General features: G+C 41.7%; 1 protein-coding gene across 3 annotated transcripts in view; it reads left to right on the top strand.

The window, feature by feature from the left end:
* The window catches only part of vps50 (VPS50 subunit of EARP/GARPII complex), a gene marked incomplete at its 5' end in the record, with an annotated part of 122,231 nt that overhangs the window by 84,177 nt on the left and 13,054 nt on the right, over window positions 1-25,000 (top strand). For 2 of the 3 annotated variants that reach the window (XM_080530783.1, XM_080530782.1), the window contains 5 exons: window positions 632-811; window positions 2,869-2,987; window positions 4,266-4,375; window positions 5,925-6,046; window positions 8,425-8,505. In XM_080530783.1, the coding sequence (XP_080386909.1) occupies window positions 632-811; window positions 2,869-2,987; window positions 4,266-4,375; window positions 5,925-6,046; window positions 8,425-8,505 (612 nt within the window). Of the gene's footprint in view, window positions 1-631; window positions 812-2,868; window positions 2,988-4,265; window positions 4,376-5,924; window positions 6,047-7,151; window positions 7,227-8,424; window positions 8,506-25,000 lie in introns of all 3 variants that reach the window. The other variant, XM_080530781.1, reaches the window with a different exon arrangement.

Below are 25,000 nucleotides of genomic sequence, written 5' to 3'. Positions count from 1 at the left end.
GTGCACTGTAGACCACGGTGCTAGACCACTGGACCACCCCAGGCCACATCTCTCAGCTTCTTGATCTTAAAAACACAAATACAGTTGAAAGTCTTGCCCCTGTTGGCTCACAAACAGTTCTAGGATATACTGGATGAGTAACATCAGAGGATTACCATAGGATGAATAATTCAAGGAGTGACTGATATTGCCATATATTCTATCGGGTACCCTCAGGGCAGTGGGTTCCTGCTATCATCTCCTTGTAAAAGATTAATGGGTTGGACTATAACAAACAAATTAAGGAAGTCTCTCTTTGGTTCTACAAGCAGTGTTGATTCATCATACCACACGCTTAGGTATTTATTGATTCCACCTTTTAACATCCCTTTAAGTGTTTAACTTGATGCAGCTACTAAACTGCATGTAACTCTCCAAGAGATTGAAGGATTATTATACCCTTAGCATCATGTTGTCATTTGCTTGTCCCATCAGACAATCAGACTTGATAGCCTTTCCTTGGTTTTTTTGAAAGAAAGATGCTCAACTATGCTCTCTGTGATCCCAATGTAGCCATCAATGCTAACCCATTGATACCTACTCATTGTCACCAAACCCTGCATTAACTCTCTGTCTCTCTCTTTCCCTCCAGGAGTTTAAGTTCATGGGTCAGTGCCGCTCTCCGTCCTTGTCGCCCAGTAAGCAAGCAGCATCCAGCAGCGGCCAGGAGGAGGTGTCTCTGTTTGAACAGTACAACCAGGAGGGCAACCCCTTTGAGAGGCACATTGACAACAAGGAGGAGGAGACTGAGGACGTCCTAGCCTCCAATGGGGTAAGCAGCGCCTCGATCACGGGGCACATGCTTATGACATGCTTAGCAAATGTTTACAGTGGTATTACATGTTTCACATACTGTAATAGTCTCTGGGCTCCCACAGTACAGGGAAAGCACTGTTTACATGTTTTATTTTTCATTAACTATGTTCATTAACTAAGTAATTCTAATCAGAATATATACACATACATACCAGCTCAGTGGCCTTGCGGTTAGAGTGTCCTCCCTGAGATGAAGGAGGTCATGAGTTCGATCCCCGGCCGAGTCATACCAAAGACTCTAAAGATGGTACCCGATGCCTCCCTGCTTGGCACTCACCAGCCATTTAGGCTCGAGAGAACCATCGGTTCTCAAGGCTACTTACTTACTTAATCAGAATATGCCATTCAAACTCAAACACATTAATTGAGTTTGAATGGTATATTCTGATTAGAATGACCTTAAATCAAAGAATAAAATCGAACTCGGAGTAAATGTCTTTCGTAAGCTTTGTGTTCATATGCTCATTTCGGTTATCGGTAGCACATTACATACTCAGAGTTCTGTGTGTCCATCAGAGCATTCTCTAATCTTCCTTTAATATTCCTGCCACTCTCACAGTATATCATTACAGACGCCACACTGAGTTATTATTGCAAATGAGAGAATAAATAGGAGCAGTGATTAGATTGGACATAATCATTTGAGGATGTTAAGTGGTTTATAGTCCCCCTAACTGTCATAGCAGGGTGGTATCAGAGTTTTATAGAGCATACAGTGTTTGTATGGGGTTGGCACGCTGCTATTATTAACGCTTTGATGCGTCTGACATTTAATAGGAGTTATTGCTTTAATGAAAATGAAGAGTTCATTTATATGGATTTGGGTATTGTCCTTTGTAGAGCTGTTACCTTGAAAGTGATACAGTACCGATGATGTTAATGAAAGAATATATGTTCTTATTATGCGTTTGGGTATTATGAACTGTAAGTACCTGTGTGAAAAACAACAGAAGAAAGGTCAAGCTAAGGCGTTATTTGTCGGGAGATGAAGGCAGCAGATTTGGATCAATGTTAATAATAATTGTCCAAGTGAGATTTCACAAGCTACCACCTGCTTCACTGCCCAATCTTTTGAAAATGATATTTTCCTTTTTGCTCTAGGAGAGCAGCAATATAACACCTACGTTAGACAACCCATAGAGAGACCATACCTTATGAATCATTTTCAGCTTTGTTGTCAATGGCATTTCAATCACCTGAGCTTTTGCAGTTATTACATTACATCTTCTTATTGTATTGTCAAAGTCCTTAACTGAACTCTCCTGTACTGGTATACGGAAATACGCCTGCTGCAACTGTAGGGTTGCGTATTATTCCTGGTCGATTCCACTTAATTTATGGCAAAATTACACCAGAAGTGTCAACCTCAGATGAGTTTCATTTCGCCGCCCATTTTAACGGGATAGAGCATCCATACAGTACGTGTGAGATGGTGTCTCACGCTGGCTGCCGTGGCATGCCAGTTAGAGAGTCCAACTGTCACCTGTTTTCTCTGTGTGCCGCACAGCTGAAGATGATCAATGATCCTGCCAGAACATAAGGAACATGTCACTCCCTAGACTATTTGTGGCTTTCTATAAAACACTGCCAAACAAAGGCAATACACAACAGGGATGGTGTGCTCTCAAATACACACACACCTGTGTACACGCGTGCACGCGCACACCCACATACACTTACACACACACACACACACACACACATACACCCACACACACATACACACACACACACATACACACATACACACACACATGCGCCAACATGTGCACACACACATATCACTCATATTTTGACTAGACATTTTTTGGGGGAAATAGAAGCAGTGCACAGATACTTTAATTGTTCTATGTTCTATTTATGTTGGCCTGGCCGAATAAAGGAATTTGAATTTAAATATGAATTTGATGCTTCCCACGATATGGTTCAGTTGGTTGGAGCATGATGCTGGCAACACCAGTGCTATGGGTCAACTTTTGGTGTTGACTGTATATTTGTTAACCCCCCCCCCAGTATGAGTCAGACGAGCTGGAGAAGAGTGTGTACCAGGACTATGACAGTGATAGCGATGTCCCAGAGGAGCTGAAGCAGGACTATGTGGACGAGCAGACAGGCGACGCCCCCTTCAAGAGGTCAGTCCAGGTCAAGGGTCACATTTATGATATCACATCCCAAGACCTCACTGGTCAAGTTCTCACATTTTACTGTAGCCAACAAGGATATCAGTCTATAATAGAATGAATATGTATGAATATATAAATATGTGTGTGGACGAAGTTTATTCAATGGAATGTTGAAACATCTGCAATAAGCTATATCTAGTCTACCGTATGTAGCATGGCCTCATTCGATATTTTTAGCTCACCCCGATATAACCCTTAGAAGAGGAATGCCGAGATTGCAGACTTCTGCCTACATTATGAAAAATTCCCTCTTAACATCCCCTCACTTAGAATCACTAGAATCTCTTTGAAACCCTAGAATCACATGTTTGAGAAGCGCATAGGGAATCATTAGTCCTTCATGCTAGTCCTAAATATTAATAATGACTCTGAAAGAAACCTATGCAACTCTATGTAAAAAATATAAACCTTTTCCTTATGTCATTAAGCCATTGAATTAAGCAGTTTTGTAGGAGATCATTAACAAGCCTCCCTCTCGAGAACAGCTTGTGTGAACAGCACTTTTATTTTTTTTAGATGCAAATAGTAGACATTTTGCAGTTTAATTAATTATTTAACTCTTCTTCCTAAACTAGGGTGATGAGCGCTATAAATCACTATTGCAATTTGGGAGTCTCACCCTGGCAAGGAGTTGACAGAGGTGGTGGCGGTGGAGGCTCTTTGTGCTGTAAATCACTGTGTGTGTTATGAAGTATGACACCTAATTACAGTATGTATAGATTGCCAGATGTACAGGGAGAAAAGAACAAAACCCTCAGTGTTTACTTATTCAACATCTCACCATTATGAGGGAGTAATACATTGCCTGATGCATGGTGTCAGAATGTACTGCACATGCATACAGTATTGATTCTCATGCACGTGCTAGGGTGGTGACTGCATTGTGCATTGCTCTATAGAGCATCCAGTGGGCCATTGTTCCCTGCAGGTTGTAGGAACGTTATCCTCGGACTCTAATTTCCCGATCTATTAGAGGGAACATCTGGCTAATTGAACGTGGAGCCGGTGGTTCACGGCCTTGATCCTGGAGGTCATGTGCGTCTTCAGCTCCGTGTGACGGCTCCTAGTAGGTCCATTAAGTGACTTTGTGAATGGACGTGCTAATGCGGCCAATCGACCCAGGGTTTATGAACCACTGTTTAAAGACCCTCCAGTGTCACTGACGTGGTCCCCTGTGGAGCGTTGGTCTGTGCCTCCTTCTCTCACGCCTCTGCCCTCTCTAATCAGCGTGTCCAGAGAGACGCTGCGTAGCCGGAAGAGGTCCGACTACAACCTTAACAAGGGCAACAACGCACCCATCCTGACCAACACCACCCTCAACGTGATCCGGCTGGTCGGTGAGTCACATTTGAATACTTTATTTGGGTCCACATTAAAGCATTATTATCATAGATACACTTCACCAAACTATATACACTCTACTACACGCTTCAGTTCAGCGATTCTTCTTGTTCACGCTGGCATGTCTCTGTTTATTGTTACCATATATTGTGGAATGAAAATGTGTGAAATGATATCTCCCAAGCCTTATACAGATGTCATGGATACATGTAGCACCGTCTTCGCCAAAGAGCTACACACACACACACACACACACACACACACACACACACACACACACACACACTCACTCTCGAAGAGTCAAAGCCATGATAGAGATGACCCATCGCCGGAGACCTCGATTTATTCAGCAATTAACATGCTAATTGCTCATTAACAGTTAACGGACTCTACCTGTTTGACATTTCTACCCTGGCTGTCGTTAGCTCCGCTCAACCCCGCGTGATCTTTCATTTCTTACGGGTCGCTTTGATGTTAGCTCTCGGTGCGACTGGGCCTGCTGTCAATTTGTCCTCCCTCGCGCCCCACTCTGATATAATCTCAGATGAGGAAATCTCATTACGATAGGCAAGTTCATTCATGCTTAGAGTTAGTGCATAAATCTGTGTTTTCCCTTCTTTTAAAAATGTTTTGGGGTGATTTGAATAAGTGAGAAATTGTATGGATTTATTTTTACCCTTTGTTTTTTTTACCCTAGCAGTGCATCAAATAAATGTGCAGTATTTTAGTTCACAAGAAGTAACAGTGATATACAGCTATAGAAAAGTTAGGGTGCGCTGTCAGAGCCCAAACTTTCTCTGTGTCTCTCGATTTCTAGCATTCAATTTGCGATTTCTTCTATCTCTGGTGTTTGTTCTATTGTTCTTCAATAAAGTTAGATTACAGCGGGAGCTCGCAGGTTCCTGAGTGAGGAAAGAGTGTGAGTGAAAGTGCCCGTCTCAGCTCAAAAGCTGAGTGGATATAACCTTACCATTCATCAGTTCTGTTCAATGGTAACCTCGTTACACTCCCATACTCTGTACTTATTCATTTTATTCTCTTTTTGTTAAATTAAATTCCTTCCCTCAGTGGGCATGTAAATGCACCATTTGCTCTGTGAATTATTATTATAAATCTTCCCCATAGGATACTATTCTATTATCATTGACTTCAAACATTTGAAAGTATATTAGGAGTCTGGGGAGGTGTATCCTAGCCGAAACGTTGACTAGTTTTTGAATATTAGCTCTTACAATATTTATGTACACAGGGATCTTAAAGAGATTTGAGGAATATAAAAATCTGTAGTTTCACTATAGTTGACATGGTTTCATTTTGTACTGTACAGTGTCATAATGTTTGCCGCTGTGATGACATCAATATTAATGGGTATATATAAGTTGCCCAGTAGAGATGAGTGCTGAAAAAGTCACACAGTATGTTTAACAAAGGATTTCAACCTTTCATGCTGGAGGCTTTATTTCCAAGTACATGCCCAGTATTGGATATCAGAAGAATGTTCTGTTGGTAACTGTTTTTATTTTTTCACACGAATCCCCCATACAGGGAAGTACATGCAGATGATGAACATTCTCAAGCCCATCGCTTTTGATGTCATCCACTGTGTGTCCCAGCTGTTTGACTACTACCTGTACGCTGTCTACACCTTCTTCGGCCGCAACGATATGGTATGGAAAACACACTGACACGGTCAAATGAACAGCTGTGCTTCATTCATTATAATTAATTCCAGTCTGTTCATTACAGTCTGTCAGTGTTCACACACTCCCAATGTTCTAGCTATATTCACTCATGTTTTATGCATCATCACCTTCAGTGTTCTGACACACTTCACATCCATCGGAAGCATATAGGAAGTGATTATGGTGCTATTTGTTTTTTGTGCTAATAGAAATGAATCAGAGCTTTTCAACCAGATATCAAACACCATGAAAACATTGCATTGATACACACACACACACACACACACACACACACACACACACTTGATATCTGTGATATCCAGTGAAAGCAGTAGATAATGCTTTTTGTCAAAATACTCTTGTATCATTATGACTACGCTAAGCCCCCCTCCTAGGCTTTCCCCACCCCCTCTGTAGAGTACGCCTGAATGACAGTGTGGGCTGTCATGAGCCCCGGGGATGCTGATATGATAATTATGTCAGTAAAATGTCTGTCACATGCCGAAGAAGAATACTGGTGTTGTTAAGCTCTCAAAAGATTGGGCCCATTCATATACACCAAGCCTAATTGTATTCCCATGTGTATTTAATAAATGGTTAAACTAAGACGTGAGTGTTCTTGACTGAACTAGAACTTACCGTTAGTTAGCTACTGTGCTAACTCTGCTTTCCTATCAATTATAATGCCTGTCTCCAACTTGATTTACATACTTCAGTTTGGGATGCATGGACTTTCATGCCATATACTTTATGCAAAGCTACTACACCTTGCTCTCTGTATCTTTTTCTTTGTTTCCCTTTTTCTCTCTCTCCCTGGATACACACACACACACACACACACACACACACACACACACACACACACACACACGTTATATCATCCTCTTCAAATTAGAGAATGACGGTGAAAAACAGCTCCTAAAAAATACACAAAGAAAAACATTTTCTTTCTCTCATCCAGGCATCTGCCAATTTCATTGTATTGCTTTTGTTTGCTTAACATTGCTCACTTAACTGCTCCTCCTGTTCATTGTTTAATTTGTGTCATTGGTTTTGCTTTGTTTTCTGTCACCCCCTTCCTGTACCAAAGCATGCCCCTAGCCCATCTATGCCCATCCAGAGCAGGGAGGCTGGCACGAGTAGGCAGACGGCCCCTGCCTGCTGGGTAAGACTGGGGCTCAGGCCCTGCCAGTAGTGGAGATGGTCATCTATCCATCTGCTGTGTGCTCATAAACAGATCTTTATTTAGTTTCTCATGTAGTTAGATAGCTCTATTCTCTTGTAGCAAAGTCATATTGTGTGAGCAAGAAAAATAGCTAGGATAGCTACTGCGCAGGCGGTCCTGGCTTGTATAGTGAGGAGTAGCTAGCGAGTGTGTTTGCTTGCTAGCGTACAGGTGCATTTAAAAAATAAAAAAAAATCGTGGGAAAGTTCGTTATTTTTCGTAATTTAACTTTTTTCATATATTCTAGATTCATTAGACAAAGTAAAATATATCAAGCCTTTATCTCAAAATATTGGAATATTACATAAGACCAATCAAACATTTATAAAACAGAAATGTCGACCTTCTGAAAAGTATGTTCATTTATGCACTCAATACTTGGTCTGGGATCCTTTTGCACAAATTCCTGCATCAATGCGGGGTGGCATGGAGGCAATCAGCCTGTGGCACTGCTGAGGTGTTATGTAAGCCCAGGTTGCTTTGATAGCGGCCTTCAGCTCGTCTGCATTGTTGGGTCTGGTGTCTCTCATCTTCCTCTTGACAATAGAAGACAAAGATTCTCTATGGCATTCAGGTTAGCTGAAGGGTGAATTTCATTGGCAATCACTTGGCAGTATCCTTGCACTTTTGAGTCTTTATGTATTCTTTATTTTGCCATGGAGATCTCTTGAGATTTGTGAATGTCTGTTTCAAGTGAGGCTTGGCTTTGCTCACGACATGTTTACCTGCCAAGTATAGGTACAAATATCTCTCTGCATTTGGCAGCCATATTGGACACCGATTTGCGAATATGCACACAAACAGCAGAGTTGACATGAACTGAGCTTTCTATTGATGTTCATGTGGTGAGAGATCCCACGTCAAGGCCCCATGTCATGCATGCTAATGTTAAGACTGAAGAGACAGAGAAGGCTCAGTCACACATCACCCCCAAACTGGGTAAATTTTCTTGAAAAGGTACTGTAGTTGGAATACAAAGTGGACAGATTATAGTGAAAAATGGTCCAATAACAAGACCTACATTACAGTGGTGTGTGTGTGTGTGTGTGTGTGTGTGTGTGTGTGTGTGTGTGTGTGTGTGTGTGTGTGTGTGTGTGTTGTAATGCACAGACAATGACTGTGTGTGTCTCTCCTGCAGTATGAATCATCAGGCCTGGGCTTGATCAGCAGCAGACTAAGAACTACACTGAACCGAATCCAGGAGAGCCTCATCGACATGGTAACACACCCCCCTCTCTCTCTCTCCCCCCCCCCTCTCTCTCTCCCCCTCTCTCTCTCTCCCCCTCTCCCCCCCTCTCTCTACTTCTCCCTAATGCACCCTCCTTGTTATCCCTTTTTTTTGTGGGTGTTGGAGGGATATGGTTGAGAGTGCTTGGGCCTGTGTGACAATATAACTCATTATACTGTAGGTCATCACTTCCTGTCTGCTATGGCCACCACAGTGGAAGTGATTAGGAAGTCCCCGGTTTGGTGATTAGGAAGCCCCCCGGTTTGGTGATTAGGAAGCCCCCCGGTTTGGGTTGTCATTATTATAGTTTTACTCATCTTTCCGTAACATTAAAATGTCCTCAACCACGTCATTACAGTACTGACCAAAGCCTCACCAAAGTGATGTCTAGGGATGTCCATTGTTTGACGTTAGTGTAATCATTGATTTACATGTAGATCATAACCAGGCAACAATGCGTGTGTGCGTGTGTGCGTGCGTGCATGCGTGCGAGAGAGGGGCCACAAACAATGCTGTTTGTCATGATATTCGTCCTTTTTGATGTTGAGTACCATTATCCAAATGTTGTAGGCTCTCCAGTGGTGTTCTGTAGCAGTGGTGAATTGCCTGTTTTATCCGTAGGGGGGCAGTACTGCTACTCTGGTATAACAATACATTATCATCTTAAATGGATAAAAACGGTCAGCCCTTAACATTAGTGATAAGTCTCCCACCATGCCTAGGTGAAGGATATCCAAGTGGGGAGTAGGGGGGGGGGGAGTGGGCAGGCCTCGCTGTACTGTTAGATCACATGAACACGCGCTCGGAGCTCCGACAGAGAGATAAGAGCCTCTCATGGGAGAGTGGGGAGCCTGGGACTGTAGAAAGCAGTGGCGCAGAGAGAGAGAGAGAGAGAGAGAGAGAGAGAGAGAGAGAGAGAGAGAGAGAGAGAGAGAGAGAGAGAGAGAGAGAGAGAGAGAGAGAGAGAGAGAGAGAGAGAGAGAGAGAGAGAGAGAGAGAGAGAGAGAGAGAGAGAGAGAGAGAGAGAGAGAGAGAGAGAGAGAGAGAGAGAGAGAGAGAGAGAGAGAGAGAGAGAGAGAGAGAGAGAGAGAGAGAGAGAGAGAGAGAGAGAGAGAGAGAGAGAGAGAGAGAGAGAGAGAGAGAGAGAGAGAGAGAGAGAGAGAGAGAGAGAGAGAGAGAGAGAGAGAGAGAGAGAGAGATATCATCACTTTGTGGCCAATACAGCCTGGCTGATTAACAAGAGCCATTTAGAACATTCTCGCCTCGGAAGCTGAGACAGAAAGACTTTCTTTGTATGTATCAGAAAAAGCTTTTAGTCTCTCTACCCATTCACAAAGCTATTTCAGTTCAGGTTGATAAATCATTAATCACTGGAGGAAGTGAAAGTTTCTCTTTTCTTTCTCTCGCACAAAACCTCTATAGCCATTTCTTCTTTTGTGTGTGGAATCAGATTATTTTAATTTATGAATGAATGGTCTTTATTGTCATTGCTATACTAGTACAGGTACCAAACAACGAAATTTGGGAGGGGTGGCTCCCCTGGTGCTAGGAAAGAAAAAACAACTAAAAAAACAAGAAGGGAAAGGAGCTGGTTTACATAAATAAATACCGTAATGTGATTAGTGATTAGGAAGTGATTAGTGATATCTGATATCTGATATCTGATACATCCTGACCTCCACATTGAACAATCCACATTCATTTAAAGTGACTCATTTAAAGTACACTCACTGAACACTTTATTAGGAACACTATACTAATACTGGGTAGGGCCTCCCTTTGCTGTCAAAACAGCAAAAACAGCATAAATTCTTCATGGCATTTTCCACAAGAAGTTGGAATCATTCCTTTGAGATTCTGGTCTGTGATGACATGATTGCATCACACAATTCCTGCAGATTGCCTGCTGTGAATCACCCGTTCTACCACATCCCAAAGGTGTTCTATTGGATTCAGATCCGGGGACTGGGAAGGCCACTGAAGAACACTGAACTCATGTTCAGTGTTTCATGTTCATGAAACCAGCTTGAGATGACTTTTGCTTTGTGACATGGTGCATTATCATGCGTGAAGTAGCCATTAGAAGATGGGTAAATTGTGGCCATGAAGAGATGGCACATGGTCAGCAACAGTACTCAAATAGGCTGTGGCATTCAAACGATGATTGATTGGTATTAACAGACCAAGAAAACGTTCCCCACATCATTACACCACCTCCACCAGCTTGAACTATTGACACAAAGCAGGTTCGATCCATGGATTCAAACTGTGACCCTACCATTTGTGTGCCTCAGCAGCAATGTTCTTGGCCGAACAAGTGGAACCCTATGTGGCCTTCAGCTGTTGTAGTCCAACTGCCTCAAGGTTCGACGCTTTGTGCATTCTGATGCTTTTCTGCTCACCACAATTGGACAGAGTAGTTATCTGAGTTACCGTAGCCTTTCTGTCAGCTCCAAGCAGTCTGGCCATTCTCCGTTGACCTCCTTCATCAACAAGGTGTTTCTGTCCGCAGAACAGCAGCTCACTGTTTTTTCTTAATTGTACCATTCTGTAAACTCTAAAGACTGTTGTGCATTAAAATTCTAGCTTGGTGACAAGAGTGGAAGTACTTACCCACCAACATGCACTAACTCAGCTGACTCTAATTAGCACAGGAAGGAGAACTTATTAGTGGCATAAGCTGGTTTAGTGTTCTTTCTTACTGTGTAAGAAAGAAATACTTCTTTCCTGTGTCTTTCCCCTTCATTGCACATCATCTTTTTAAGGGATGTGAGTGTTACTGTTTCTTTAGCTGTGTAGTATTATTGAGTTAATACCAATGGCTGGTCTAAATTTCATGCGAATAGCATGGAAATATGCAATGGAAATATGTCGAATTAAAAATGTTTGAATACTTATTTCCCCCGATGTAATTGCATGACTGAGTGTACAGGTGCTCCTAATAACGTGTAGACTGTTGAATGTATTTAATTACCATTCATTTCAAATTTCCCCAGGCATAAGAGGGACATTCAAATTGTACTGTACATGTATTTGTTTTTTTACACGGCTGAATACACACAGACACACACGTGCTCAGACTCACGCACCCAAGCGAGAGGGGAGAGACCTCATTTGTAAACACATTATAAAGTTAATTATGCTTTGTATTTCAATTTGCGTACAAATCCTTGCGGTTCAGCTCCTGTTTGCCATTTTGACTTCTGTTTGATTTAAAACAAATGTGAAGATAATGACTTGCATCCCAAATGAATGGCACCCCGCCCTGAGAGTCACACGTCTGAGACTTCATCTACGTTTCCATGTCTGAGACACTCACCTGGCAGCTGTGAGCTCCTCCCCCTCCCTGGATGACTTCTCCCATAGCTCTGCAAGTCTGAGCACTCTGAAACCTCATTTCCAACTGTGCTGTCCTACTGACACTGTAAATATAACTTTTAAACACATGTCCAGATCTCTCTCTCTCACTCTCTCTCTTTCTCACTCTCTCACTCTCTCTCTCTCTCTCTCTCTCTCTCTCTCTCTCTCTCTCTCTCTCTCTCTCTCTCTCTCTCTCTCTCTCTGTCTCTGTCTCTCTCACTCGCTCTCTCTGGCAGCTGTAGACCAGTGATTAGCTCTCTGATGATGCTATCTAGCTCTCCAACCTTCTGAGCTGTGAAGTGTAAACAAGTGTTAGATAGATAGATAGATAGATAGATAGATAGATAGATAGATAGATAGATAGATAGGTACATGTGATGATAGAGTGGGAAATGTTGAAATTAGAATGGTTGCCAACAGTTACTGTATATTATAAATGGACTACATGGTGTACATTATCTGGTACGTATTATTCACCTAATTCAACCCAACCAGGATGGAAACTGGGAGCGCTGTCTGTGTGGTCTGCTCATTTGAAAACAGGTGCTCAGCTAAACCAGGATTGGATTTCCTAACTTTAAAGGATATAGTTTACCCTTCAGCTCAGCATCCCTGTTAAGTCAACACAGCAAGAGTAGGTATTGATATTCTGTGTTAGCATGTGGGGGGGTGACAAAAATCTGATCCAAGGTGATTTCCTCTCCATACAGTGTTAAGAGACCGATCTCTGTGGGCACGGCATTCTGGCCCCCCAGCCCCCCAAGAAGCCCTGCCAGCCCCCCAATATATAGTAAACTCACAAAAACACACACACACACACACACACACGTCTCTAACACACATACTACACAAACTCACACATACTGCACACACTCACACATTAGCTCACTCACCCAACAGCTCGTGGTTAACCTTTAATCATCTGCTGGGGTTGTGGCTTGCCACACTGTGGCTTGGCACCGCCAGCACCACAGACCAGCATGCTGCCTCTCAGGAGGGGACAGATTAACGCCTTCCAGACAGTCGGCCAGTGTTCCTAGTGTGGCACATCCATTAAGAGACTGGGCACCCCTCTGGCCTTCTCTCCACATGTTTGAATATGGCAGCCTGGGGGAGGCGGGGGACTCCTGTGTGTGTTGAAATATGAGGCAGTTTGATGTGGAATTGATTTAGGAGTGGTCATGCTGACATGGCACCAGTCCAGAGGAGCTAGCTACTGTACACAGGAAGGTTCCAAATGGGAATATTGAGCGTGTTAGCAACGCTGTGATTGGAGGAGACGTGTTTTTGATGTTGAAGGTGGTGTTGTGGTGGAAGTAAAAAGTAAGATAGTTGTGACATTGATGGGTCTACACACACACAGACACACACACTTACTACAATTTCAGAGAAAACGCAATGAATGCACTTTTTTTTTCAAAATGGGAATTGATTTGAAAAAAGCAAGCTACTAAAACATGTTTGAGTTATTCATCTCTTTAAATTCTGCATCGTTAAGTTGTTAATCCCTAACACACACACACACACACACACACACACACACACACACACACCTACACACACACACACACACACACACACACACACACACACACACACACTAATTCACTCACTTTAAATGGAATGGTGAGTGGAGAGTTTTTCCAGTCTTCCAGTACTCTCTGAGGGACTAGTATTCTGAAGTTCACTTGGGGTTCTGTCAATGTCTCACCGCTTCTTGCAATGTGGCAGTCATAGTGATACATAAGCTGATTTGCATTCTGTGATTTAAATCACTTTTTTGTGACCCAATAACAGTGCCATTCTGCTTTCTTCTTCTCCAGGGGAACAGAGAATCCTGGAAAGTTCAGCTGAATTCAGGTTATATTTCTCTGTAAACAGAATTTGACCCAAAAGAGTAAGCAGAGTAAGTGATGGCAAATCAAATGATAGCTCTGATTCCATTTGACAGTCGTATAATGAGAAGCAAATTTGCAATATTAGGAGCAGATGAAGGAGGGGCTTGGAGGATGCACTTGACAGTAATTGCCTGGTGACTAGGCCACCCCAAACGGTTATGAATTTCCATGGAATAAAATGTGGAGGAGAACTAGGCACTAGACACACACACACACACACACACATACACACACACACACACACACACACACACACACACACACACACACACACACACACACACACACACACACACACACACACACACACACACAGTTATGGAGAGCCAGTCAATCAGGGGTTCTAATTTCTCATTTGTGACAGCAGCTGGTGAAAGCGGGAACAAGTCGGGAACATGTTCAGACTTTCATTCCAAAAAAAGTTAATAAATGTCAACGTTGTTGAAAATCAATGACACACTCGCTAATCAAGCCAAAATATTGCAATGCAATGGATTCGGTGAGTAATCCCCACTACTACCTAGTTAGCGTAGTTTTCTTACTTATTTTTTATTCAAGACATAAATAGAACTTACAACTTCAAGGCGATTCATACACAATTACACGTATTGTAATTTGCATACCTATATACATACATACATTCATTATCAACAATTGTTTCTGTAGCGTAAGTCATCCTCAATGGTAATATTGTTATGTTAATGTAAATATACTATAAAGCAGCATATTAGATACTACAGCCTTCATACCACCAATGAATTAACCTTACCACAACCGAAAATGTAACCACATAGACTTGGTGTCGCATTGCAATGTTTTTGATTGGTTGCCGACTTGTTCCCGCTTCTATAAAGCTGCCAAAGTTTGGTCAAGTTTAGTGCAGTATAGTTGAAAAGATTTGTCTTTGTTTTGTTGTGTGAGGAAAACAGCAGTCTACATTTTACTCTAAGCCATTTTGGGCTTGAGGAAATGTGTTTACCACAAGACTAGCTTACGGCCAAGCTCCACCATGGCCATCGAGCGTTGCGTCTAATGTGCGTTGCGTCCGAAATTGGGATCAAATGCATTGTAATCAATGAAAGGTGCTCCACCTGCTGCGTTGCGTCAGCGTTGCGTTGCGTCAGCGTTGCGTCCGATGGCTGCGTCCAAAGTAGACATTCAAAAAAGTTTGATTTTTGACGGTGGACGCAGACGTCACAATGAGACCAATTGTACCACGTGGTACCACGGACAGCTCCAAGTACGAGCTAGCCAGTGGAGCTAGAGTAGAACGTTGACGTTGACGCAACGTTGACGCAACACAGCAGGTGGAGCTTGGACAACGGGAAGTTGACGCAACGCCGATGGCGAGTTGACGCAACGCAGCAGGTGGAGCTTGGCCGTTAGAGGGTAAAGCCAGACTGATATTGTGATTTTCACAAAAGCGGACGATTTCAACCCATAAGAGGGTCTCGTATAGCAAGACAAATTCTGCACATCCTGCTGTCCTGCTGTACACTGCACAAGCAGACCCGACGATATCTTTCACACTGGGAGATGCGACCACGACCGCACCCCCTCTCACTCTCTGAATGTGTGTTCATTGCCAGGACAACGGCAAGAAATGTCCACAAAATCATAACAGCAGTAGCCATAGTCTTTTTATGATCAGAGAAAAAGCCTAAAAAGAGCATTTGGATTTGCGCTGTATCAAAAAGGCAGCTCTGGTCTTGCCAGAACTCCACAAGGTTATGTTAATTTTCAAACCGAGAATTAGCATTTATATGAGCAATGGCACATCCAGTATTCTGGATTTCCATTGGTTCACTTTCTTATCACCACTGTAGCACCTCTTTCTATGTCTGTCAAAACTAAAAGAAGCCGTCTCACTCAGCTACCATCTTAGTGATGCCTCTTGGCGCATTTATTTTCAATAAGGAGACCAATGCTTTTTTTAAGATAGGTCGTCTATGGGAGGGCAGGACAAAAACTCCACTCACACAAAAACAGGCATTTTTTTCTGACATTCAGCAAATCACATAGCTAGCTAGTTGGCTGTGTTCACAGTTCAGTTAATGCATCTCCTAGCTTGATTTTCAGGAGCTAGCAACTCCATCTCAAACTGAAAGCTCTATCCACCTCATCGTTTAAGGCATGAAAAATCAAGGGAAATTGATATAAAACATGTTGTATAAATCCATGAAATACAACCGCGCTTCCACCGCAAGCCATGGTATTAAGCCTTTTACACAACTGGAGTGTTTATTCCAAACCGTGACAGCCCTACCTCTCACACTACACAAGTAAAAAGCAACCCAAAAGTCCTGACATGTCAGAATTAAATCGTTCAGTGTCTGTCTGGTTTAAGATTAGGTTTGTGACATCATATAGCCATGATTCGACACAAGGTTTTTGACAAACAGTCAAGAGGGATTGTTGCTTCACCTCCATCTCCCTTCCCTCGGGGGATAGTTTCTGCAGCTCATAGCCGGTGTTGAACCTCCATATTGTTTCTTGGCTGCCGTCCTCCAGAGGTCAGTGATGGATCCTGTGGATGAGTGCCTCTCCAGGAGCGCCTCCCCAGGTGTGGGCTGTGGCAGGGACAGAACCCCGCCGCTCAATGACAGATGGGCCTCAAACACAAGCCCAAAAATACCTCAGGCAGAGCCTCAAAGCTCGCTGTTCACAACAAATCAGTGTCTGCCATGGAGACGGGACCCAAAAATAACAGAGCCGCTTCAACAGCGTGGGCCTGATTCAGCAAGTTCAAAAGTAAGAACTCCGTGCAGTGCACGGTGGGCCAAACTCAGGGCCTGTTCTGCAGAGAAGGTCTAGTGAGTTGTGGGTAGTAAACATAGATGAGTGAACAATGCCATGGGAGCGTCGGCCAATGTCATCAGTGGCGGTGGGTGGGTCAGTGTGCGTGCACATGTGCTGCGGTTGGATTTACTGTGCAAAACAAGATTGGGGGGGGGGGGGTGTTCATTCAACGAAAGACACCACAGGCATGTGCTATCAAAGGGGAAGCAGTGCCTATAGTAATATATAGACATAAGTTGAGTGTCAAAATAAAAGCCAATATAATCTACATTGATAAACCTTTAGACAGCAGAGCCTTCCTTGGAAATCTGGAATTCTGCTTTAGACTGGAATTCGATCGAGCCCTGTTCCAGCCCTGTTTGTCCGTTTCAAATGAGCAATATGATATAGAGAGCAATCCTTCACCAATAGTTTGTGGGAAGATTTGAGGAAAAGCAGATGTATAGAAGATGATGTGTCATACGGACATCATGTTCCAGCAGATTCCTTTTTTCTTTAAGGTTATTTTTTGTCTGAAAGGGGCAGTCCCACTCATATTTTTCACTTTATTGTATAGAGAGAGTGAAGATATACAGGGAAGTAAGGAGGAGAGGGCATGGCAGCAGGTCCTGGGCCGGATTCGAACCCATGCCGACATGGGAATATGTGTGCACTGGACCACCCCGGGCCACAGTTTCAGCAGATTTATATACTCATTATTATACTTCAATATGACTGAACAGAACATGAACATCCCCCTACGACCCCAACCTCTCCTCATTAAGACTTTTTTTAAGAAGTAGGAAAAGAAAAAAGTCCTTTCTCTTACAGCTTTGATCTGTGTGGGGGAAGTACAAGGAACGCTCCTGTCGTGAGCTAAGAGCATATATATTCATCAAGCCATTTCTATATATATTTCCCCACTCTTATTGGAAGAAGTCGGTGCTATCACTCTGATCCCTTCCCCGGCAGTCCTTTTAGTAGTGTTCCTACTACTACTACTACTACTACTACTACTACTACTACTACTACTACTGCTACTACTACTGCTACTGCTACTGCTACTGCTACTGCTACTGCTACTGCTACTACGTAGGAACAATATTCTTATTGGTGGTTTACTTCTTCTTATTATTATTATTTTCCTCGCTTTGGTCAAATAGCTTTATTATTTCAAAGAGCTTTACACATTATAAGTAGTGAAATGCTTGACATAAACTATACAATATTATGGTCATTAACTGGGGAACGTTAATGCATTTCCGTATTTACGCTTGGTGTATATTATCATCATAGCATAGTAGCCTGTGTATATCAGGCCATAATTAGGTGACTGGTATCTTACGGTACTTTATAATATCATAGCTTAGTATATCATGAGTTCAACTTGGCCCATATTAGGTGAGTGGTCTACCCCCCTGTCTGTAGGTCTACCACCTATCTGTCAATCTACAACCTGTCTGTAGGTCTTCCCTGTGTCTGTCAATCTCACCCCATTTATGGTTATGGGGGCATATCTGTAGGAACATGCCCCATTGCCGCTTGCGGTTATATTTAGTTTTGTTTTCACTAGGAAGTGCAGAGCTTAATATATAATCATTAAGTGAAGCTAGATAAGCTGTATGGCTTTGAAGCTGATGCCTCGACACATAATAATACAGCATACGCGTCTCATCCACTTGGGAGAGCAGGATGGATCCTGGAGGGCTTTTCCATACCCAGACCTCCATGGATAAAGGAGTTGTGGTCTCTGACAGGCAGACGATTCTGCTCGGCATTTGATGATTAGAATTGTAGACACAGAGTCAAGTGTGACGTTTCTCTAGAGGTAATGGTCTGATACTGAAGTGTGTGGTCTATGGCTGGTGTGTCAGCCCCCCCAAATTCAATGTTTAGCTACACTCTCTGTCTACTGTCTTTAGTAATGGAGACAAAAATCTGGATCAGAGGGTTAAGTACTAGCGTCATGTACGATTATGGCTTGGCCTTGTCTGTAATGCTTGAAATGATATTAATGTTGCCATTATCAGCTTGACTCACCACTGAAAGGGATAGTTCACTTGTTTACACCTTAGAGTCTGATGAGTCATAACCCTGAAAGTAGTCTTGGGCCAGGAGAAACTGTAATCCATGGTTCATGGTTTGTTTAAATAGCCATGACTAACTTCAGCTAACTTTAGCCACCGCTAACATAAAAACAATAGCAGTGAAAAGGAGCAGTAGACAAGGTCAACAGTGGCTAAATCACCTCAAAGTAGTTGAGTTGATTTGGCCATGCAATGTGAAGTTAGTAGTGGCCATTTAAACAACTCCATGGATTACACTTACTCTTAGTCCATTGACTACTTTCAACGTCAGGGACAATTTAACTATAAATTCAGAAAAATATATTTCACCTACTAGTAGAGCTGCCTTGGGGTCTAATTGACCCCCTCTTTAAAATGGAAATCTGCTACTTACACACAAAGGTCACTAGAGGGCGCTTCTTGTAAATTAGCCTGCCTCCTATGCAGAACATCTGCAAAATAGCTTCATACTAGCTTATCCTGATGTGCTGTTGAAAATGTATGGATACTGGGTGGTAGAACGCACATATCTAGGAAAAGTCATGAAAGGAGTGTCCTGAAATTTGATCGAGGATCACTGTGACCCCACCATGGCTGTTCTGGTGTTAACTTTGGCTATATGTTTGTGTCAACTGTATTAATTAACTATTTATCAGCTTGTTCTACCTTGGACGGTGGTAAAAAAAACATAGGAGTAAGTTACAGTACTCCTGACTAAACGCCAGTGACAGTGAGACAGAGGGACAGGGACACTTTGACTGAGGGCTCAGGCTCTGTCTATGTGACCAGCATGACACAGATACAGAGAGTACATTTGTGTGACACTGTGACTGACGGTGTCTGCCCTCTTAGAGAGAAAGAGAGTTAGGGAATGGGTCTGTTAGAACAGGAAGGGGCCAGTGATGATGATTTAGACTACTGTACATTCTATGCTTATTAATTTTTAACAGGTCAATAATCTCGACAGACAACAGCAGTAGAATAAATTAATGAAAGGGACCATAACCTTTTCAAAATGGCAAAAAATAAAGAGCAAGGTACTGTACTGCAATTTGTACCAGTGTCTCTTCACCTTTCAATGTCACTTAATTATTCCATTCTGCCAAGTTGTTTTGCATAATTACTGTATAATCAAACTACTAAAATGCATGTTTTAGCACTTAGTGCTGATGATACAGTACTCATCAAATGAAATCAGGTTCAGCAGTGAATAGTTGATGTCAGCAGGAATAATGGCCCCAAGTGAGTGTAAAATGGCTCCGGTCGTCAGATCATTGAGCCGTTAACTACACCCAAAGAGCCTTCATGCAATAAAAGACCATTATTAAGTTTGTCAGAACCGCCTCTACCTGTATCACCTAGACGCAGATTTGCTCACCATGAGCTTCTGACTGCTCAGACTGTGTGTGCGTAAGTGCGTAAAATGTAGACTCTCGCTGTTCTTCTGACGCAAGCAAAACTATACTGCACTTAACTTGACTGATCTTTAGAAGGACCCCTTTGACTTTGCTTGCAATACGTGTGTGTGTGTGTGTGTGTGTGTGTGTGTGTGTGTGTGTGTGTGTGCGTGTGCGTGTGCGTGTGTGTGCGTGTGCGTGTGCGTGTGTGCGTGCGTGACCTACACAATCTGAATGTTATTACAAAGATGTATACCGTAGTTATGTTAACCCAGGGTGTATTCTCTCAGAGAAAGACCCTTGATCCTCCCATGAGTAGCAGTATGCAGTCTAATTTCTCTTTGACCATCTATGTTTCAGGAGGGGAAGGTCTTAAAATGTTTCATTAACTCAAAGGGCACTTTGATCTGAATGCAAGCTTGACTTAATTAAAGTGAACAACTGCGCCTTCACATTGAAATGAATTATTCTTGTCTATCCAATCCCTCGCTTTTGCCCCTTTTGTTAGTTTAGCTCAGATTAAACTGAGCGTTCACCCAGTCCACAGAATAGCTGCTCCCCTATTCCCATTCCACTCCCACCTTGGGCAATGCACTGTTGTCTTATCTGACTCCTTTCTTGCCCATACATAACACTGCAGAACCTGCTTTGCCTTCACTTTATTCTGAGTGGTGTGAAATGGAGGCGGAGGAGATGTGTGAAAGTTAAAGAACCATAGCAACAGTAGCAATCTCTCAGATGTTACTGGTATGACTTGAAATAGCAGGTACTGTATACCCAAAGTAATTGTGTTATTAGACAGATTAACCTGTGATCTTCAGGTAGCCTCATAGTCACTTTTATATAAACCATGGGATTTTCATTTAACCCTAGCGTTGGCTTATTGTAGTCATGTTAGTATTGTTGTTTGTAAATTCAGTGTCTGAAAGTTATTTCTGTTATTTTCTGTGAAGTCGCCCCCAAATGTTGTAGCCAATCAAAGTATTGTTGCTAGGTAAATACCACATGAAATATGGCAATCTAGGTGGCGAGTGTTCTACAACGCTAGTGAGTTAATACTGCTGATTTCCTGTGACATTGTATCCGAACCAAACAATGATCAGTTAAATGTACTGCACTTACCGCTTCATTTACTTCAATCTCTTGACATGTGAAACCTGTAAGTGACAGTTCAAAGTCACTTTGTCTATTTGGTCCCAAGTATTAGACGACCGCACAGTATTCTCAGCTTTCTGATTGGCCGTAGCAGCACAGGGAGACCTGGCTGAAGGATGGTCAATAGAGGGAGTGGATTTGTGAGGAAAAGCCACATTATTGACCTTTCATGCTCTGGGAATTCATAACCTCTTAAGCATCGTCTTCACTTTTCTTATGGAATTGTTACAGTTGACAGGTGTTTCGAGGTAACAGTGTGGTACTTCCTGTAAGGAGGCAGCCCATCTGTTGTCTCTCATGTGTTGTGTTTATTATGCTGAAGTCCCAAAGGTTCTGGATTCATTCCCAGAGGCTAGACTCTTTTTTCTTTTCTTTTTTAATTTGTAATTTTTAAAACTGAGACCTGATTTCTGCTGATATCTAGTAGCCTATCTGTGCTTCAGTCTTCGGTTCTGGTTATAGGACTTAGGAGCCATATCGTCCTCTACTGATTTGTAAGCCATTTTTCCTCTTCGGTGCGCAGCTAAAGTAGCTCTGTTTTGATAGAAGCGAGAAATCAGAGCATAATGGAGTAAATTCTAAGCTACCCAAGCTCCTACACACATATTTATGTAGTGCTTGCCAACTTGTATGCTCTGCTCTTTTTTTCTCGTCTTAGATTGTCTTTTCAGTACACTGCCCAGCCTGATTTTGTAAATTCTCTTCTGTGGGTTTAGCATAATTATGTAGACGTATGCCGGTCTAGATAAGCCAACTGGCTAATGTAAACAAGTCAACTGAATCATTTCTCGTATATGGGTGCTGAAGAAGGCTGATGACACTAACAAAGTAAAACTTTGCATAGTATGTCTCCAATGTCTGGAATGAAAAGCTGCTCCCTGAAAACAGGCCATTTATTTAGTGTGTGACTCCCTACAATGTATTGCAGCAGTTTAAACTCTCCAATATGGCATACCTGTGGCTTTTCTGTAATTTGCAGTGCAGCTGGAATTTAACATTTTGCTTTGATCCTACTGTAGTCACTTATCATAATGATATGAAATATTGATTTCTGAATAAATTATGGTGTTGTGATACTGTCTTTTGATTAATACTAAAGTGAACCATTTAGAAACTGTAGAAACGCAATGTGCTTCATAGTAAATGACTAAAAGTAACACTACACAAATATCAATGTATTCTTTTCGAAATCTTGTAACAGACTAAACTGAATCTGGCGTGAATCTATCAGAGATGATGATGATAACACTGTACTGGACTGTGTGTGCTGTCACACTTTAAATACTCTTTCTCAATGATTAAAACATTATAGGGGCCGGTTTCACAGACAAGGCTTAAGCCTAGTCCTGGACTAAATCACACTTTCAATGTAAAATCTCCATTGAAGATGCTTTTTAGTCCAGGATTAGGCTTAAGCCTTGTCTGTGAAACCGGCCCTATAAGGTGTTTGTTCTGTGCTGAAGGGGGCAGCCATTTTGTGTCTGTGTTCTGTGATAAAGCTCAGGAAATAAATACATTCCAGAAACCAAGAATCGTGCCAACTGAGGTCCATGAATCCTGATGATTGCAATGTTTGAATCATCACTGCCGCAGGTTTAAGCATGCAATCCACTGAGGAGGTTTAATCTCTTGTTTATGACAAAGGTTATTACACTTTTGAATCCCATTATCATCTTTTGTATTTGTTTTGCAAATAAAAGAGGAACTAAATTATATTAAGTCTGAATTTCTGATTATGTATCCAGCTCAATTAATTCAGTGAACTAAACATGCAAGCTGTTTTCTCAACAAATGTGTAGGTGATTTGATTTCATGTTTGGTAGTCTGTTATTCCTATTAGCACCATGGTTAGTGTAAATTCAAAAAGCCCAGAGGGCAATGGTAAGAGATTATGATAATGTTGTTTCATCAAATCAGCTACTCATGCATGTCTTTGTTATTATTAAATGGAAGTGTAATGAATTGGTAGTAAGCTCTCTAACATCAAACATGTTAAGACTTATGAACTGTTCTCTACATTTTATGGGGTCAGTCAGGGTTTTCATTAAATCCACAGGAAGGTTATGAGCAAGGGGAGGATGTGCATTAGGGGAGGATTAATGCATGTGTACAGGTACCAACTCCAAAATGCATGTGTAACAGCAACTCCAAAATGGACCAGACAGATATGCTAACAATGCGCGTGTTCCTGTCTCTTAAATAGTCATGTCCGCCACAACTTCCCCTCTAAAGTCCCACCTTGAATACAGTTTATTAGCTACAGGTGATACCTGTTACACATGCAGAACATAGACAATCAATAACACAGCAACAGCCTTTCCTCCAATGTCACTGATCTGATCAGAGGTTAATGCATTTTTTATGTTGTTATGTTTTATATCGCTTAAATGGGATCAGATGTAAGACTTATTTCATATTTATATTTTCACCAAAAGCGTTATTTGTAGTTGAGCGATAAATTGCATTACTCTACCTTCAGGGTTTGATCTGATAAAACATGTGCTTAAAAGTATCAGAAGAGATCAAATCCATATTTATTATGAGTTCACTGCCCTTTTGCAGTTGGTGAGGATCGGGATGTGGTCAGGTCTTAAATTGCAGTTAATTTGGAGCATCTTATCTCATGAGTCACGTTTAGAGTAGAGTGGGAACTAATGGCTTTTCTGGATAAACTCCATATGCCAGAATGTTAATCATGTTTATGATTCAGAAAAGCCTGTTTATGCAGTACAGTATGTTGCTCTTTATTTAATGGTTTTACCCTTAAACAGATGATGTCATCTCCAAAACTACAGTAGATGGCTTTTGAATTCTATCAATGGGAAATGTTAAATATTACATTATCCAATCAATCCATATTACATAATATATAATAATTAAGTGGAATGTGACATATAGTTTTGTTTCAGAGGGATAGTCATTTATAGACTTGATTTATAGTATAGCTTCCTTGAGGATCAACATTGATTTATGTCAGCATGACACAGCAAGTTTATTGGTTATAGACACTTCATTAGTGAAATCAAGAGACAGACGGACATTTGACGAAAAGGACAGAGGACAGGAATGGAATTTCTTTGATCTGAAGACAGTGAGTGATGATGGGTAGGCAACAAGCAGGACTAAAGGCACCTTGCTACCCTAGCTTGTATTCAGGGTACAGTGAAAGATAGAACTGAAGATCAACTTTCACCAGAGGGCCCCCTGGAATCTTCAAGATTTATAGAAACTTTATTGAAGAATGGGCCAAAATCCCACCTGATCAATTGTTTTTTTTAAACAGGAAACGTCTTGAAGCTGTCAATGGAAACCAAGGCTAGTATTAAATACATTTCAGTTAGCGTGTTCAATACTCCTGTGCCATTCCCCTTTATTGCTCATAGCTTTTTAATTGATTGGAATGTTACAATTTCTTTAGGTGTAGTTTTATTGAGTTCATATCTATGCCTGGTCTAATTCATGTGAATAGCTGCAAGGAATGTTGAATTAAACAATTGTGTTGAATACTTTCCTCCATTGTATATTTAACTTGTCTCTAGTTGGCCCAAATATGCCAATAACCTCCAAATCACATTACATGCATGCATTAAATGCATGATTCATCATGTTTAATTAGAAGATTTATGTGACAAATAAACAGTAATTAAGTCATTTATGAGCCCAATTAGTGGTGTCACATTCTTGGTGCCTTACTGTATAACATTCAGAAAGTCCTGACTGACTCTTCTACATATTTTATTGATGCTCATTATCAGTTCCTCTGAATGATAAAGTCCCGGTAATAATGAGCGGAGATTGCTCAATTGTATTCTTTTGGGGGGGGGGAACACAA

Source organism: Nansenia antarctica (assembly GCF_963989245.1).
Source record: "Nansenia antarctica genome assembly, chromosome: 5".
In the NCBI taxonomy this organism is placed as follows: domain Eukaryota; kingdom Metazoa; phylum Chordata; class Actinopteri; order Argentiniformes; family Microstomatidae; genus Nansenia; species Nansenia antarctica.
Note: the sequence above shows the minus strand (reverse complement) of the source record. Positions and strands in the feature narration are given on the sequence as shown.